Below are 17941 nucleotides of genomic sequence, written 5' to 3'. Positions count from 1 at the left end.
GGTCCCGTACAAAGGATTGGCGCCGAAAGGCCTCATTTTCTTTAGTTCTGAGTGGCTGCCGGGATGATCTAGTTTCTCTCTCGCTACGCTGGCATATGGTAGCGAATGATAAATGCATATATTGCGCACAAACGGAGACCAACGCGCATGTAGTAAAGGACTGCGTTGTAGCACACACCTTCTGGAAGCTAGTTGCAAGAATGTTCGGAATATCCATCGTGCGGCCACCACAGCGCCGAGATCGGTTTGCGAGTCTCGTCTACTACAGCGCTAGCTACAGTTTGTGGTGCTTCCGTAACATAGCAGAACGATCTCGGCAGACAAATAGAGCAATGTAGCCCAGAATGCGGAAACTACGGGTGATAATATGGGGTCATCTTGAAGAACAGTTGTTCAAACTCGGTGAAGCCGAGTTTCTTCGCCGCTGGTCTACGCGGTACATAACCGTCTCCCGAGGCAAAGTCTTTCTACAGCCAGAATAATGCTCAATTCTGTTGCCTGAGTTCAGACTGTATCTGTATGTGCCCCTGGTACCTTTAATAAATTCGAGGCTGACAAAAATGCTTCTGCGTGGACGCTGCAACCAGTTTTGCTGTTGCTGTTGTTGTTGTGTGTGGCAAAGCCAGTGTCAAGCAGACACCATTTGTTATTTCATTTGCTAGTCTGTTTTGTTTGCATCAAGTATGATGTATTACATGTGCTGTCCCTATACTGTACTTTTCGTTCATACCACAGTTGTAAGCGTGCCTACGGGTGAATAAATCTCCTTGTCAGCTACGATGTCCTGGTGTTCTCGTTCCATAATGAGCATCCGGACAACGGCTCAGGATTTTGGCTGAAGGTATGTCGAAGGTCCCCAACAACCGGAGCTGAAAGCATTTCGTGCTTAGAAACAACCAAGCCCGCGCGCCTTTTTTTTTTTTTGGTTATTGGCGAGAAAAAATAAACAATGAAACCGACCACCTTTACCGAAAGGTGGCACGTTTATAACGTAGCACATTTACTTTCAAATGAGGAAAACACCCCGACAAACACCCTCGAATATCTCCCTTTTTTATCTCTCGTCTTCGGTGAACCAGAGGGAACAGCGTTCCTTGCGTGGGTACATGGTGTCCCCTTCCTGGCAGCCGAAGGCCTCGGTGAAGGCCTTGAAGTTGGCCAGGGGCAGGTTGACGCGCAGCCGCGGTGGCGTCTCGCCGAAGAACGCCAGGCGCCGCTCGTAGCGCGTGTCGTTGGTGCGGTAGCAGTGGCCGCGGGCGAACTGCACGAAGAACAGCCGCCGCAGCATGCGCCCCGAGCCCACGGCCAGCGTGCGCTTGGCCTGCCGCATGTAGTACCTGCGGTGGCAGGTTTCCCGCGCGTATCCATATTACAAATGATGAGAAAGAAAAAAATTGGAGGACGCGTAAGCTTCGCCTTCAAGAGTGGAATGCGACAGCGTTCCCATCGACCCGCGAAGGGGTGTAAGACAATGGGCTACGGCGCAGCGACTACGCGCCCCGCATCGGACGCGGTGAGCGTCGAGCAACGCAGCGTTCGGCGCGGCAACGAAAGGTGCGCCTGAGCAAGCGACGCACGCCTGAGCCTTAGAAACAGCTCCTTTCTAAGGCAACACCGCATTCACTAGAGGCGCTTTTGTACCGCTTTGAAGCATCGAACTCGTGGCTCAGTGGTAGCGTCTCCTTCTCACACTCCGGAGACCCTGGTTCGATTCCCACCCAGCCCATCTTGCAAGTTGCTTTATATTCACGAAGTACCTGCTGGGATTTATCGCTCACGGCCAACGCCACCGACACCGGCTTTTCTGCGACACGAGCTCCTTAACGCTGTCGCGTTAATACTAATGAATACGAGGGTTTTTACATGTCGCCACAACATATATCAGGCACGAGCACCTGTTTTTATTAACGTGACAGCGTTAAGGGCCACGTGTCGCAGAAAATCCTGCGTCGGCGTCCCGCGTATAGCGTTGGACGTCGCGTCGGCGAAAGAAATTTCGAACCGTATTCCGAACCACGCATATCCCACCATTCTTCTACCACCAAAGTTGCTCACACCTTGTCTGTTATTCTTTACAAAGTTATTCCTCGGAATATTGACAACTGCAGCCCACAAACAAATGTAATGGAAAGAAAGACACCAACAGCGCACAACTTTATGCTAGCTCTTCTCAGACCGAAATATTAAACAGTTCGAAACAGTAACAGGAGATCGCCCTCGCAAGAGGCCGCGTTTCTACCAGAACGCTCGCCTTCGTGCATAGCATTGGCTGCCAGCGTTTCCCGGTAAACGCTACGGTTACATAAGCTGCAGTGCTGGCCGCAAATTGTTGTAAATGATGGCTGATTTCCTCGAAGTACGGCAGGACATCTTGTAAATCTGCCATTTGGTACCATCACGGCCAATATTTCGATTAGAGCCACAGAACTATAGCCTGCACGCCGTCACAAGGTTGTTTGATAGCTTACTGCCCGAGCGAAAAAAAATTAAAGGAGGCAACAAACGATATATGGGCAGGCGCTAACTTTGACACCTTCACTCTCAGTATCCAACTTATCAGCGATGACATGAAGGCAGCCTATATTAATTTTGTAATAAAAATCAAAAGCCGATGCCTTTCAATTTCATGACAATAGATTCTTGCTTGCGGCAGTTAATTTTCAGTGGGCCTAGTATCAGAACTGCTTTTTTTTGCTACTGCTATATGTGCTTTGGCGAAGCTGACGGCAGCGATAGCCGAGAGTATAGTTGGAAATTCGCAAATTTGGGGGCAAAATTTCCGCGGCCCAAGAAGCCCACGTTTCACAGCACCCTCCCTTGCTTTCGCCGCGAAACACAAAGGAGAGGAGTGTGAGCTCCCTTGTCACACTACCCACACACAGATAGCCCTTTCGCACATAGACAGCCCTTTCACAAACGACACCAAATTCGAACGCTGTAGCTTCAGCACGCTCTTTTGCGTGGGAGGGGGACACGGGACAGTATTATTATTGCCTCTGGTATCCAGATAACAAATGAATTTAGTGGGCTCACATCGGGCAAGCCCTAAAAATCATCGTGCTCGACAACGCCAGGTGACGTTGCAAAAAAGAAAAAGAGAACGTTAAACATGGGACATAATGGGAAACAAAGAGGCACAGCAATTACGGCTCTGTTTCTTTGTCTATGATCCGTTTGTAACGAGCTTCGCAAGTTCTACAGCGACTTCTAACTCGCCCCAGCTCCCACCCTGCTATGCTATATATGTGCAGTGACCGCTCGTAGACATCTAATTTAATTACTATATTAAGCGGTACCAATCAACAAATCACCAAACCCCGTAAACCCTACTCGCAAGTCTTGCTCAGCGAGGAAAATGATTTCTTGCCACAGGTGCTCGCCCGTCTGCCGCTTCCAACGGGAAGTCAATGAAAAGGACTGAGGGCGTGCTTCACGCTCCGCGCATGCGTTGGGCGCTCACCTGAATAGCGGATAGATGATAGCGTTATCCGCGATGTCCTCCTCTATGGTGCGTATCAGGTCCACGTCGTCGCGGAGAACCTCCTCCAGGGCGCGCTTGTACTGGGCCCGGAAGCAGTCGCGGATGACGTGGTACTTGGCCGCCGTCTCGTGGCTCCACCAGCTCCGCACGCGGCCCCTGTGGTCGATGTACGAGCCGCGCTCGTCGATGGCGGCCACCAGGCCTCGCGCCATGTTCGCGCCCAGAACGGGGATGTCCAGCGCGCGCAGCTTGCCACCGGCCGTCAGGTTGAGAGCGGCCACGTTGGAGTACGGGTAGAAGAGCGCGTTGCGACCGTGCGTGTACTCGTAGCCGAGCGCTAGGCTGGACGCGTGGTGGCGGTTGTCCCAGTCGCGGGAACGCATCTGCGGCCGGTAGTAGGTGCGGCGGCTGTTGATGAGCATGTTGTACAAGCCCTCCAGCAGCCGTGTGCCGCGGAACACGGGCACGTTGAGGTTGTAGTACTCGGCGATCGGCGTCAGGTTCTGCGTCGTCCCGAAGAAGGTGAACTGGACGGCCTTGAGCTTCTCGACGGCGACGACGCGCTCGACCGGGTCGTACCAGGGAGTGCGCTTGGCGACCATCTGTAGGTGTCGGTTGACCTCGCCGAAGACCTCCTGGACCTCGGAGTCGTAGCGCGTGTCGTACCGCAGCGTGCTCTCGGGAAGTCCCAGGGACATCCGGAGGAAAGTGCGCGTGCCTTGCGGGTAGACCAGCTCTAAGAGCCTCGCGCAAGCCTGCAGCCTCAAGTTGGCGCTGGGTATCATGCCGTCGAAGCTAAGCGGCGTAAAATATTCCACTACGTCGGGAAGCACGGCTGAAAGATGAACCATCACCCTGTAGCCAACGTAGAAGACGACGCGCGAGGTGTTCGTGTCGTCCAGAATTTTGGCCAGTTCTTCTAAATACTGCTGCGCCAGGACTTCGACGCTCACAAACTCCTCTTCATCGGCCGGAAAGTTCTTGAGAAGCGTGGTAAAGTACGCCTTCCAGTCCCAGGCGCGGCCGTGTGGCAGTTTATCCAGGGTCCGCGTCCTCAAGGGCGGAGGCTCGAACTGTCGCGGGCTGACGGCCTCCTCCAGCTGGACTTCTAATCCGACAATCTCGGCTGCCTGCACCTCGGCCGCCACCTTCACGGAGCCCATCTGAATGAGAGCTTTGGCTATACTGAAGGCGTACTCCGTGAGGTTCGCAGACGTGTACCACGTCTGACTCCTCTTGAGGATCGTCGCCGGAACGTCGAGGTGCACGGCATACTTGGACTCGTACTCGTTCTTGACGGTCACGCCGACCAGCGGGAACACGCCCAGGGCAGCGTCCACTTTGCCCACGAGTGCCGGAAGGCTGCTGATGTTTTCGGGCAGCCGTGACGGCCAGCGGCCCAGGCCGATGTTTTCTAGGATGTCCTGGAATGGGTCCCAGCCCATGCCGTTGCGGCTGTAGACGGCCGTGCAGTTGGGCAAGAAATTGGCCGCTTGATTGATAAACATGCTGGGAAAGTCCTTGTAAGGGTCCGCCTCACGGTATGCACTGAATGTGTCCTGTAGATTGCTCAGGAGCCTTTCCGTGACCTGTGATGAGAAGGCGTTTAGTAGACGATCAGTCGTCAAATTTAATGACTCTGTGGAGCTGCACAGCTAGGGAAGGTTCCAGAAAACTCAAAATACCGATAAATATATTTTTACAGTAGTTCTTGAAACTTTCCGAGAGAGACATCCTTCCACTCGAGGTATGTTTGCATATCTGGGCCACTCATGAAAAATTAGGTACCCATCGTTTAGGTTTCAGAACTGCAGACGCCGAAGTGATTTAATACAAGTTTAGTGAACTCCACAAGGGCTTTTTTTTTAATGCAGTGATTGTACTTGTTAACCCAACACAATGGGGCGTGACGTTTTAAATCACTAAGTCTAATGCTGAACGGATGTGGCGCACATGGATGTGCTGGATGAACATGGATGAACGGATGTGGCGCACATGGATGGCGCACAACGGATGTGGCGCACACATCGGCAGCGGTGGCGGTGGCACGTTGCTGCACAAGAGTGCTCAAACAACTGTTTTGAATTTTGCAGTTCCTTTCGCTGCTGTCCGTCTGCAAGAAGAATTTCCGTATCAAGCGCGATCTGCATTCTGCTGGCTTCGTTGACGCACCGTGTGTGGCTGGCTACGTGCTGTCATCACGTGAAGATACGCCCCCTTCCTTCTGTATATAAAGCTGCGCAAGTCGTCGAGAGCCTTCACACATCGGCAGCGGTGGCGGTGGCACGTTGCTGCACAAGAGTGCTCAAACAACTGTTTTGAATTTTGCAGGTTAGTTGTCTTTTCTTACTGTTGTTAAGCTGCCAGTGCATGCTGCCGCCACTGCTGCCACTGCTGCCCATGGTCTAGTGTCTTGCTTGCAATGTCATCTGAAAATTTTGATCCTTGTTCTGCATGCTACGAAGACATTATAGATGGTGAAGAATTTATGACTTGTGCAGATTGCTGTCAAAGGTTTCATATAGGGAAGTGTGCAGGGGTTGGGGAGCGGAGTTTTAAAGCAAAAAATGCCGAATTAAGAAGAAAAGTCTTGAAATGCTTGACATGTCGGTCTTCGGCGTCTCGCAGTCAGGATAGCAGCAGTGATGCATCTTCTGCTGTCCTATGCAAACGGCTTGCTGGGATTAGTAAGTAATTGGCAAATCTCACGGCCAAAGTGGATGATCTGACATCTTTGAAGGAAACCGTTTCAAGCATTGAAAAGTCTGTACAACATATGTCTGACACGTATGACAAATTGCTCGAAGTGTCTAATAGGCATGACAAGGAAATCGAGCTCCTGCGTAAGAGAGTTGACGACATTGAGGCAAACCAGGACGGTCAGCAATTTCGAAAACTGCGTCAGGAATTGAACGACCTGAGCCAGTACAGTAGGCGGCAAAACATGGAAATACATGGAATGCCTGTGACAGATGGTGAAGATTTACTGAGCAAAGTAAACAGCCTTGCTGTAAAGCTTGACTTGCCCACACTTGTAGCAAATGACATTGAAGGGCTACACCGCCTTCCATCTCAACCAGACAAGGTGCCTGTGGTTTTGATCCGTTTTGCCAACCGATCCACAAAATCAGACTGGATTTCAAAGCGCAAAAAATGCGAAGATGACCTTCGATTCTTTGATAACCTGACGGCTTCTAGCAGGAATTTACTGTGGCTCGCTAAAATGAAGGCTAAGGAAATGAAGTACGCTTTCGTCTGGTCAAAGGAAGGAAAGATCTACGCTCGAAAGCAACCTGGTGCACGAGCCATCAGGATCGCTTGTGAGGAGGACATTGATAAGATGGTTTAATCACTGTTGCTGCGAGACTGCGCAGTACACCTGCTCAAAAATGGCTTATTTTACTGCCGAGTCATTCACCGACTTTCTAAAGGATGGTGCTTACAATCCTCGCAACACACTATCTCTTTACCACTTGAACTGTCAAAGCCTAAAAAATAAATCTCAAGAAGTAGAAGCTGAATTAACTAAACTGAACTTTAATTTTGACCTTATTGCCTTCACTGAAACATGGTTTACCTCAAATGCAGATGTCAGCGAGTTTGCTGGTTATAAGCCCATTTCAGTATTTCGAGATGGAAAGCGTGGTGGTGGTGTATCTTTATATGTGCAAAATTATTTGTGCTTTGAGGTCTTGTCGGATTATTCAATTGTTTGTACTGATTTTGAAACTGTTTGCATTGCTTTTCATAGAGTTACTATTATGGTTGTGTATCGCCCCCCTCAAGGAAATTCTGACAATTTTTTTCGCTTCATTGATTGTTTTCTGAAGTTTGCTAACCAAAACAACTGGCGTATCATTGTACTAGGTGACTTCAATATTAACTTTTTGGAGGATAACGCTCTGAAGATTAACTTAAATGAAATAATGCTGTCTAATGGTTGTGACAATACTATTAAATTGCCTACTCGCATATCCTTGCACTCTGAAACATTAATTGATTTGTGCTTCACTAATTTCCCACCTCAGAGTTGCATATCCGGTGTTTTTTCTTCTGGAATTAGTGATCACTTACCTTTCTTTTCACTTTTTCCTGATACGACCAAATTGAATAAACGCGTTCAAGCTCGTAGAGTTAATGATGAAAAGAGCATCTCCAGATTTTGTCACTTGTTGTCGACAATTAATTGGGTAGATGTATATGGTGAAAATGACTCGTCCCGTGCTTATGATATATTTATTCAGAAGCTGCTTGAATGCTATTACGCTGCGTTCCCAACTCAAACTATAAAAAAAACATAGAAAGGCTAGAAAAGAATGGATGACAGGGGCACTTTTGAAACATATTAAAGAAAAGAACAAAATGTTCTCTCGTTTTTTAGAAACGCGATGCCCGGATGATTTAGCTAAGTTTAAGAAGTTTCGAAATAAATTAAACTCAGATCTAAAGAAAGCTAAATCTTTTTTCTATATAAATAAGTTTTCGTCAATCTTACACAATCCTAAATTACTTTGGCAAGGTATTAACGTTATTATAGGGAACAGGCAGAATTGTCTTCCTTCTCAGCTGAAAGTCAATGGGGTGAATTATGCTGGAGTTTCACTTGCCAATATGCTGAATGAACACTTTTTAGTTGCCGGAGCGTACCGACCCTCTGCTAGCTGTCATTCAACTCGGTCTGTTGACTCATACTTACCCTCTTGCACTACTGAATCTATATTTTTGTCCCCTACTTCAGTGGATGAAGTTATTTCTATCATTAATTCATTCAGGAACACCTGCTCACCTGGAGATGACGAAGTTGCTGCTTTTCCTATCAAATGTGCTGTAAATATTATTGCTGGCCCTCTTACGCATATTTGTAACAGAATGCTTCTTTCTGGTGTATTCCCTAGCAAATTAAAAGTCGCGCGCGTTACCGTTTTATTCAAAGGAGGCAACAAAAATGACCCAAATAATTACCGTCCTATTTCGGTATTGCCTCTGTTTTCGAAGTTAGCTGAGCGTATACTCTATAGGCGACTAAACAATTTCTTACAAGCTAAACATCTTATTTGCCCCCAACAGTATGGCTTTCAGGCCGGTAAATCAACAGAATCTGCTCTGTTAGATATTAAAAACTCTATAATTAACAATTTTGAAACTAAGCTTTTTTTCTGTTGGAATTTTTCTCGACCTGCGCAAAGCTTTCGATTCTGTGCAACATACAATACTGCTCCACAAATTAAAAACTTACGGGATCCGTGGAGTGGCAAATTCACTATTGGAAAGTTATCTAACTGCACGGATACAGTACACTCAGATTCATGATGTAAAATCCAGTTTTGGTATGATAAAATTCGGTGTCCCTCAGGGTTCAATTCTGGGACCACTTTTATTTATTCTCTATATTAATGACATTGTAAACATTCCATTAACTCCTAATATCCTGATGTATGCCGACGATACTAATGTCTTTTTTTCCGGCTCCAGTCTCCAAGTACTTGAACACCAATGTAATACCTGGCTTGAGGAGTTAGCGGTTTGGCTCTATGTTAATCAACTTCAATTAAACGTAAACAAAACAAAGTTTATGCTCTTCAATCCAAAAAACAAACCATTAGATCATCACATCAAACTATTTTTTAATGACTCAAACATCGAGCAAGTTCATAGTTGCCAGTTCCTTGGAGTGTTTTTTCGTAGCGATTTGGGTTGGAGTGATCATATAAACTACATTAGACTAAAAATGGCCAGATCTATTTATGTTATTTATCGTGTTAGACATCTCCTCCCACTACAAATTAAAAAACAGTTATATTTTGCCCTTGTTCAGTCTCACCTGGTGTATTGCAACCTAGTGTGGGGTACATGCAACAAAACTGATTCACACAAACTGCTTTCTCTCCAGAAAAGACCTCTACGTTCATTAAGTTCAAGTTCATCTGTTGAAGCTAATCTTTTCGAAACATTTCATGTTCGCAATTTCTTTCACTTATACAATTTTAGTTTGGCTCTTCACATTTTTTATAAAGTCAAACATGACTTTAACTCTTTTTCTAATACTTATAATTCGAGAAACGTTGCGTATGGTCTACGTTCCGTTGCCCTATCTACTGCAAGACCCAGAACAAATTATAGTAAACAAACAACCGATTATCAAATTATAACATTATGTAATGCCTACCAGTCTCTTACTCAGATTGCTTTAGAAAGTTATAGTGTGTCTGTATTTAAGAAAAAACTGACGATTCTTTTCCCCCCCCGGTTAAATTTCAGCTAATTCTGTATACTTAATTTTCTTTTTTTGATTGTGCATATTATGAAATGTTTTGTTTATTGTTAATGGATATTTATTATTGTCTATCATTAACTATTTTCTATTGTGAACATGTTTGCTCATTGTTTTGTTTTTTTCTCTGTGTCCATTCGGCCCCCGTTTCCATGATGTGTGATCGGGGTTTAGGCCTTGTCAGGAGGTATGCTTGGTCTACCTCCTTTAGCCTCACCTCGAGGGCATATTGTATTGTATATAATATGGCCAAATAAACATACTACTACTACTAAACATACTACTATGATTCAATGTGAGGTTCAGACGAATGTATCAACCACGAAATAGATTACTTTCTGCAGAAACAAAAATTTCATGCGTGTGTTACAGCTACCAGCAAACGAATTAGTGCATTTAGGGCTGCATGCAACAAAGCAAACGTGGTACGAGTTTCCCAGAAAGAAAGCATCGCAGTAAAAAAAAAGAAATGTTACCTTGTTCTTGGCTTAAAGTTGGAAGTAGCGCGTTTTCATGTGCTCGCACTACCAGCGTGACAGAAATATTCGACAACTCAGGTCGCCGAAACACTGAAGGGACACCGAGTTTCGCGTAAATACGCAAGGTCAAATAAGTTTCTTTTCTCTCGATGTTTTTTCCAGAATTGATTTAAGAAATTAAAAGACAAGACGGTACCGCGGTCAGATTATCACATTGTCTAATTCTGCGAAATTTAGGGACATCTACACACTCGTGTCCCCAGACCTGGGGCATACTTGACCACTAACTCGCATCACTGCTCATAGTTCGTGCAGTGTAGCCCAAGTCTGTGTATGTAACTGAGTCGCAGATTACGGCCGCTAGATTGTATATGCCATAAGTGTGTCTAGAATATGGAATCCGCGCATTGCACGAACCCTTGTCGGCACAGAATTGAATTGAATTGAATTGGATTTTTATTCTCCTTGAACAAATACACAAGGAAGGAGTGACCAGAAAAAGCTACTGAGACTAGTAGCTAGACGAGGTGGCTGCTCCTTTACTCAGCAGCAGCAGTTATTAAACAATTTTCATACAAATGACTGCTTTCATACATATGCACGGACAATGATTGCACAACGGAACATGAGCATTTTGCAAAATACAAAGGAGAGCTTCACATTAATGAGCAAAACATAAGAAAATAGATAAATAAATGCATCATAGTTCACAGGAACTGATCTCGCATTGTTTTTTTGCACAGCTGTGACACATCTACAGATTTGTTGGCAAGATTATTGAGCAGAGCTGGAAGAGTAAAAGTGATTGATTGTTTCGCATAGTTGTTTTGAGGAGTAGGTATATGTGCCAAATATTGTGGTGACGCGTAGTGTATACGGCAATATTTTCTCTTAATTCTGAAATCTCGCTTACAGCGAGATTTTAGAAGTGGAGATGTGCATGCAGTTCCCTTCTCGAGTGAAACAGCGTCGCTCGTCAAGGCTAGCTAGGGCGCCATCGCCAGCTCGGTGTCGTTTTCACTTGTACGGCGCGCTTCATTTCTAAAGAGAACTCTACATTATGTGGCTCTCACGTGATTGGCGCTGTAGTTAACAGTGCTGGCTTAAAATGTGTGAGTGCACTATATCCACACCAATGTCTAGAAATGTTCGATCGCCAGCAAGTAAATGTCATACAGCGCAAAGCCGAGCGATTGTGTTGTCGTCATAAGTAGTCCGGAGACCTCAGCACCCACAGAAAACATTCGATTCTCTCTTTTTATAACCCTGCGACGTGCAACTAGACACGCATGTAGACACGAGTTGCGCCGCCAAATTTTTAGCTGCTTGTCGTGGCTGCAAAAAAACAAAAACAAAAAGAAAGAAGCAATTTTGCCGCACCCATGTTCTTCAAACTATTCGCCGCGATTGCGCAGTTGCTCGAGTGAAAAATAAAGAAGATTATCGCGCGTTCTAAAATGCCTATCCGTTAATTTTAACAGCGCTCCGCGAACTGTGCACCACCTCGCGGTTGGTTCGCGTAGCACGCTTGCCTGGTGGACGTAAGGCTGTCGTGGCGCGGCGACTTCCTTGAGCAGTTCCCCTTCTCTGTCCAAGCCGCCGGAGCCGCAGACAAACTCGTAGAAGTCGTCGCAGGCGTCCAGGCGCGGGACGTCGCTGCTACCGCGAGCGGTGGCGGTGCCGTTGCCGGTACCCGGCCGCGCTCCCGGAGGGTCTCGCGCCTGGCGGTGGTGCGGGTCGGCGGCGTGGAGAGCCCCGTCGGAGTGGTGCCAGAGGCGGTGACGGCGGTGTAGCTTGCCTGGGGCGCCGGCCGATTCGCCGTTCTCGTGGAACTCCATGTCCATTCTGCGGTGGTACCCTGCGCCACGTTTATGGGAACGTGCTTTTACGGGCGGTGCGAAAGGCGTGCGTGCTCGCGGTTATGTGCTAGGCGTTTCCGACACACACGCGTGTCCCGCACGCGCACATATTCGTTTTATGTGACAGTCGTAATACGACACTAACCTCGAGGGCGATGGCCACTGGGTTTGAGTAGCCGTTGGTAGTACGCGCAAGCGCGAAAGAACTACAGAAGGCACACGTTAACATTAGTTGCGCTCGTCCTGTCGACGTGTCCTTGTGTGGTTGTGTGTATATATATATTTTTTCGCGTGCACGGCTGTGCTGACGGATTAGCACTAACCCTCCGGGATTCAGCGTTAATTACATTCATTTGAAAGGCGTCCTAGTTGGCTGTATATTGTCCGGGGCTTTGTATATCACACTGGGTGCAAAGATAAACAAGGTGCCGTGCGGCAGCTTAAAGAGAAAAGGGTCACAGGCGTCGTCAAGTTCGCCACCATTTGCTTACCGTAATCGGTCGATGTTAGCTGAGGCGTCTCACAGGGAGAATGTGTCGCGTACTGTATGGGTACTGTGACGTTGCAACTTCTGTCATATTGTTGAGCTCGTTCGAAATGCTGGTTGGTGAGTTTCTTGTTAATGTCGCTTTGTTCTCTTTAGGGCTACGTTGCAATGTCGTGCGTGCATTAACTGCTCTTGCATTAGTTCTACACAAACTATGCGCATAAGCGTAAAAAAAGTTATATGTGTAACAATACCCCCTGTTTAAGAGAGAAGGAGTTTCAGCATCATGCCTCTGCGCCTACATCTCCTTGTTATATCCCATGTTGATAAAAAAACTACATACTTTTGTCTGTCCAGTAAATGCAAGATGCTAAAAAAAGAGTTGCCGCTCTGTTTATTGGGTTCTGAGAACAAGGGTTTTCGGCACTCATCAAACTGGTTGTCTCCGCAACCGCGGGCGAGGCTGTTCGACATATGTGCCGCAAAGCAGACATTTTCCTGTCACGCAATGAGCCCTCACCTGCAGTGCCAACTTTCCGGGGCCGTGTCGCGTAGCACGAAACGCGCAAACCAGCATGTCGCTTTCGCAGTGTTAATATATGTACTTCCAACCGACCGAATTCTACAGCTCAGACGCGCAAGCTCTAGAGTGGTACGCCTCCCGAGGAAGAGAGAGAGAGATAATTTAATTGAAAGAAGGCAGTGAGGTCGGCCTGAGCTAAGGTGCTCTAGCCTGCTACTCTGCACAGGGGGAGGGGGCACGGGGACATAAAGGTGTGATGAGGGATGATGATGACATTGAAAGAGGGATGCGCAACGGTGAAAGCTAGTTCAACACTCTGATGATAAACGTTCACAAATGTCACCCATGAAGCCACTATCAGGTTTCCTACAAATCTGTAGTCACCAATTCAAGTGAACTTAAAAATAGAGGCGCTAAGACGAATTCGCGACGTAGTCTATGGTAGACACCCGTTTCTCGAGCCACGAGCTTAACATCCACCGTGCAGCAAAGCCTCTCCCTCGTAAAAGGCTGGAGAACCGAGGAGGTCGGAGCTCCCGCGGTTCAGCTAAAAAAAAAAAAACATTTGGCTGGCTGTATACAGTACGCAGAAGGCGTGCCATGACGGAGACTCTACGTGGCTTACCCTCGAGTATGAGGAAGGCCAGAATGAACGCCAAAGCGAAGAGGACGGCCGAAGCGAAGCTCGAGAGCACGGACATGCAATGGTGGGCTATCTTCCGTAGCTTGGACATGGTGGGCTGCCGGTCTCCCCTCCAAGAACTCCGGGCGAAAGCAGCTCGGGCAACGGTCGCGAAGCCTTCCGCTGTCTTCTTCTGTGCCCCGCGTCTCGTGACGGCGCCGGGTTCGCGCGCCGCGTGCATCAAAGATGCTTCATCTTTCTCCCATTTTCGAACACGTCTTTATGCAGCATGTTTACGTAAATTTTCGTGAGTAGATCGAGTGCCCGTCTATGTGTTTCACCCATTTTCGAACACGTTGGTCTTTCCTTTTTGCGGCTTGTTTACATAAAATTGCGTGAGTGCCCGTCTACGTATTTCTTTTTGAGGATTTCGTACTCACGAAGGAAACGTATGATGGCAATGCCCAGTCATGCAACCTATAAAAGGGTTGCATGACTTTACCGTCAACTCAGTTATATTTATCAGGAGGCCCAATTCAGGGGCAATAACAATGTGCTTGATATCTTTCTCTGTCATTTTTTTATTGCACGTCACACTTAGTTGATGGGATAAAAGAACGTAGGCTGCTGAACGAATGTTCTTTTTTTTCCCTGTTTCTCGGTTTATTAGCAAAGCACTCAAAACCTGAACAGTAACTGCGGCTGACAGGCGTCTGTCTCCACGTTACGCTCGTCAGGATAAGCAGTATTTTCCTGGAAAATATTGTCCCCTTGAGTATCCATATGGTAGCGTTCTTCGAGGGGGTGGATTTGCTGCTTGACCAATGAAATCGCGATAAGTTCTCGCCACCGCCTTGCACTCTCATAATAAGCGTTTCGCTTCTCAAGTGACACTTTGTATTCGACATGTCTGCCATTAGGGTTCGGCGCAAACGTGCTACGGTGGAATCGAATTAAATTCTGCGGTTTTATGTGCCAAAATCATGACTTTATTATGAGGCAAGCCGCTGTGGGGAACTCCAGATTATTTTTGACCACCAGGGGATCTTTAACGCGCCCATGCACGAGACACGGGTGTTTTTTTTTTTGCATTTCGTCTCTATTGAAATGCGGCCGCCGCCGAAGGGATTTTGATTCCGCAACCTCGTGCTTAGCAGCGCAACAACATGGCCTCTAAGCCACCGCGGCGTTTAGCGTGTTATACTGATCTGTGTCGAAGTTGCTTTATCCCACTCGCAACTCCCTGGCATCCTGTCGTCAATATCATCATAACCTTTGCTTGGCAGCAAACGGCATAAATTAAATTTTTTCCCACTTCTTCGTCGTTTAATTCATTTAAAACGCGTGTTTTTGTGTCTCTACGTGGCGCAGCCTCGCAGCTACGCGCTTGACCGAAAAGTGTCATCTTCTGAGCGCTTTCTAAAGACGTGTTTATTGGCGACGCCCTATTAATAGGCGTAACACTATGTTCGATTTTTCGTGCATTCAGTAGTCAACGTATTTTTAAATGCGGGGAGCAGCTAAACATAGGCGAGAAATCTATGAAAGCAAGCGCAGTGGCAGGCTGACTAGTACATTTACAAGAAGCCACATATGGTCGGGACATAAGCACAAATGATTAAAAATATTTACCGCACGCTATTTAGTGACGCCATAGAGCGTACACATGCTTTAGATTTAGTTTTCAATCCACTGAGACTGCGGCAAACATTTCCTGTTGGCTCTCGATAAATGCACACGCTTAAGAAATCAAAGTCGAGTTTCTCATAAAGCGATCAAGAACTCGCTTACTCACGCTTCCGTGGTGAGCTTGTTTACGAAGCGAGCTTCGAAAACTTTCTTTGTAAACGCGATCCCTTAGGCCATTTGTCTTGTTCGAACTAGGTCAGCCCTGAGCTTTCCAACCAAGTAGGCAGTGAAGTCAGTTAAATGTAACTGTGCCGGTCGGGACCTCCAAGCAGCTATTGAGGTAACGTCTGACGTATAGCGAGCGTTCACAGTTTCTTCAAGCAGAGTCCTCAACTTTCACGTCACTCGAATATCAACCACAACTCTGTTCTCTTTACCTCACCCGCAACAACCCACCTTACGTTGCTGTTCGACCATAATCACGCCCCCTGAGAGACAAGAACTTGCCAAAGCTTTTCAAAAACTGGACAATCGGCCGCTTTCTGTGCAGGTGCTGCTGGAACACCGCCCCCATCGCCCGTCGGCCCATAAAGCGGTGAAGGCACTTTTTTGCTTCTTAAGGACGACGGGCTTGTGCGACCATTTGTCACTATTAATGCAATTTCTGTAAGGCCACACACGTCATCGAACTCACTGCAGTTTCCTTCCCTCCTCTCTCTCCCTGTTATCTTTGTTTTCCCCCTTTCCCATTCCCCCGGTTTAGGGTAGCCAACCGGACGTGATTCTGGTTAACCTCCCTGCCTTCTTCTTATCTCTTTTTCTCCTCCATAATCACGCTTCAACATCCGTATCTCCGGTGACAGTCTATTGCGATCCCTGCACTCCCGTATGAACTGCGCTCAGAGAAAACTGGCTAGTATTTTTTTTTTTCTTTTTCTACGCGAGCTCAATCTGTCATGCCGGGTGAATCGCGGAGCCGCCGGAGCGCAGAAGAAGAATAATGCGACGGCGGAACAAGACGGTTGCGAGAGGAAGACGCGGGATTCAGAAAGCGAGAGCGAACCTAGAGAATGGCCAGGCGGCCTCCACCGGTTTCCGCTGTTTCTGTGGTCACGAAGGCGATTGGGACTTTTTTTATCCCGAACCGCGCCCCCGGGCACGGCCGCATCGGTGCTCTTCTGCTCGGGCGCCCGCAAATCTGTGTCAGGGGCGAAAGCAGAAAGGTAGCGCGGCGGTATAGCCGAGGAAATAAAAAAAAAAGCACAAGAAAAACAGACACGGCACAGTAAGAGTGACGCGGCGTAGATCGTGCGGACTTCGATAATTCGCTTTGCACATCGTGCCCGTGCGGTGACGAGAAGGGGAAGGAAGGAGGGCGATTGGATCGCGACACCCTTTCACCCGACTTGGCCCAACGGCGTCGTGACTCCGCCTTTTAAATTTTTACCGACTGTGATTGTTTCGAATGCAGGGTCTTTATTAATAGCTGGGTTTTTAGTAGAGAGTACTGAAGGTACGAGTGGGTAGAGGAGAGAGAGAGAGAGAGAGAGAGAGAGAGAGAGAGGGGGGGGGGAGAGAACGGTGTCGCAGATGCGAGTTCAAGGCCGCACGGAGTGCTCTCGAGGCCGCGGAAGGCTGTTGGAATCCATCTCTCTGCGATTATCCCCGTGATCCACGCTGACCGCCTCCTTTGCTTTCGGCGGCGTAACCTTTGATGGACTTCAGTCTTCTTTGTCGCGGCTTGCTGGCCCTGTTTCGAAATTTCGTTCTGTCTTATGTGCCGAGGGGCCTCTCGAAATTTCGTCTTTATATTATGTGTGTGTGTCGAGGCTGTCGTCGGGCGACCCATTAATTCCCGTTTTTTTTTTCTTTTTCACTCGTGTTTGGCGATTTTATCTTTCCTGCAGTTCAGCTCACTAACGCTTCGTCCGTTTGTTGGACTTCTCCCGTTTCTCAAAAGCGAGCGAGTGCCCAACGTCGAACTGATACGAAGATGGATGCGAGGCTTGTCGGCACTTGGTTTGGCAAAGAGGCGTCTCTTGCGTCTTGACAAAGCGCCTTGACAAAGTGGCGCCCGACTTTATAGTCATTCTTTCGGCTTATGACTCCTGCAATTTCGCTTTGCTTTCACTCTGGTTTCCTTCTATTTATTTTTAAATAAACGTTTCCTTCACTCTCTATCTCTCCTTCGCATACTCACAGGGGGCGAAGTCCGAATTTGGCAATCATGGGCGGGGAAAAGACTCTCGTGGTTTAGGCATAGCCTTAGCAACCGACCCCGTTTTTTTTATTCTCGACATTTATTAAGTGAATGCCAGCATGCGTAGCTCACTCATATTTTCCAACTCTTAAAGCACGGGCTAAAGCGCATCGTCTATCAGTAGTTAGGAGAAGAGAGAAAACCGAAGATGGGGGAATTTGGCGCCATATGGGAAGTGAAATAATTTCACAAGTAGAAAGTACTAAATTCACATAAATGATGTTGGGAACCGCGGTTCAGTATAGGTGTCTTCGACGGGCGGTACGGCAACCAAACTCTAAGCACGGCTCCCGCGTGTCATGCATTGCTATCCTAATTTCAGGTATGAAC

General features: G+C 47.4%; 1 protein-coding gene across 1 annotated transcript; it reads right to left on the bottom strand.

The window, feature by feature from the left end:
- Positions 1–950: 950 nt before the first annotated feature.
- Positions 951–13947, bottom strand: LOC139048029 (neprilysin-1-like). The gene is made up of 4 exons (XM_070522380.1): positions 13726–13947; positions 11764–12089; positions 3461–5070; positions 951–1337 (listed from the first exon to the last, which is right to left on the bottom strand). The coding sequence occupies exons 1-4, from the start codon at positions 13832–13834 to the stop codon at positions 1055–1057; spliced, it is 2328 nt and encodes a 775-aa protein (XP_070378481.1). The 5' UTR covers positions 13835–13947; the 3' UTR covers positions 951–1054.
- Between the last annotated feature and the right edge of the window lie 3994 nt (positions 13948–17941).

Source organism: Dermacentor albipictus, chromosome 7, assembly GCF_038994185.2.
Source record: "Dermacentor albipictus isolate Rhodes 1998 colony chromosome 7, USDA_Dalb.pri_finalv2, whole genome shotgun sequence".
Lineage (NCBI taxonomy): Eukaryota > Metazoa > Arthropoda > Arachnida > Ixodida > Ixodidae > Dermacentor > Dermacentor albipictus.
This window is presented reverse-complemented; position numbering and strand designations above follow the sequence as displayed.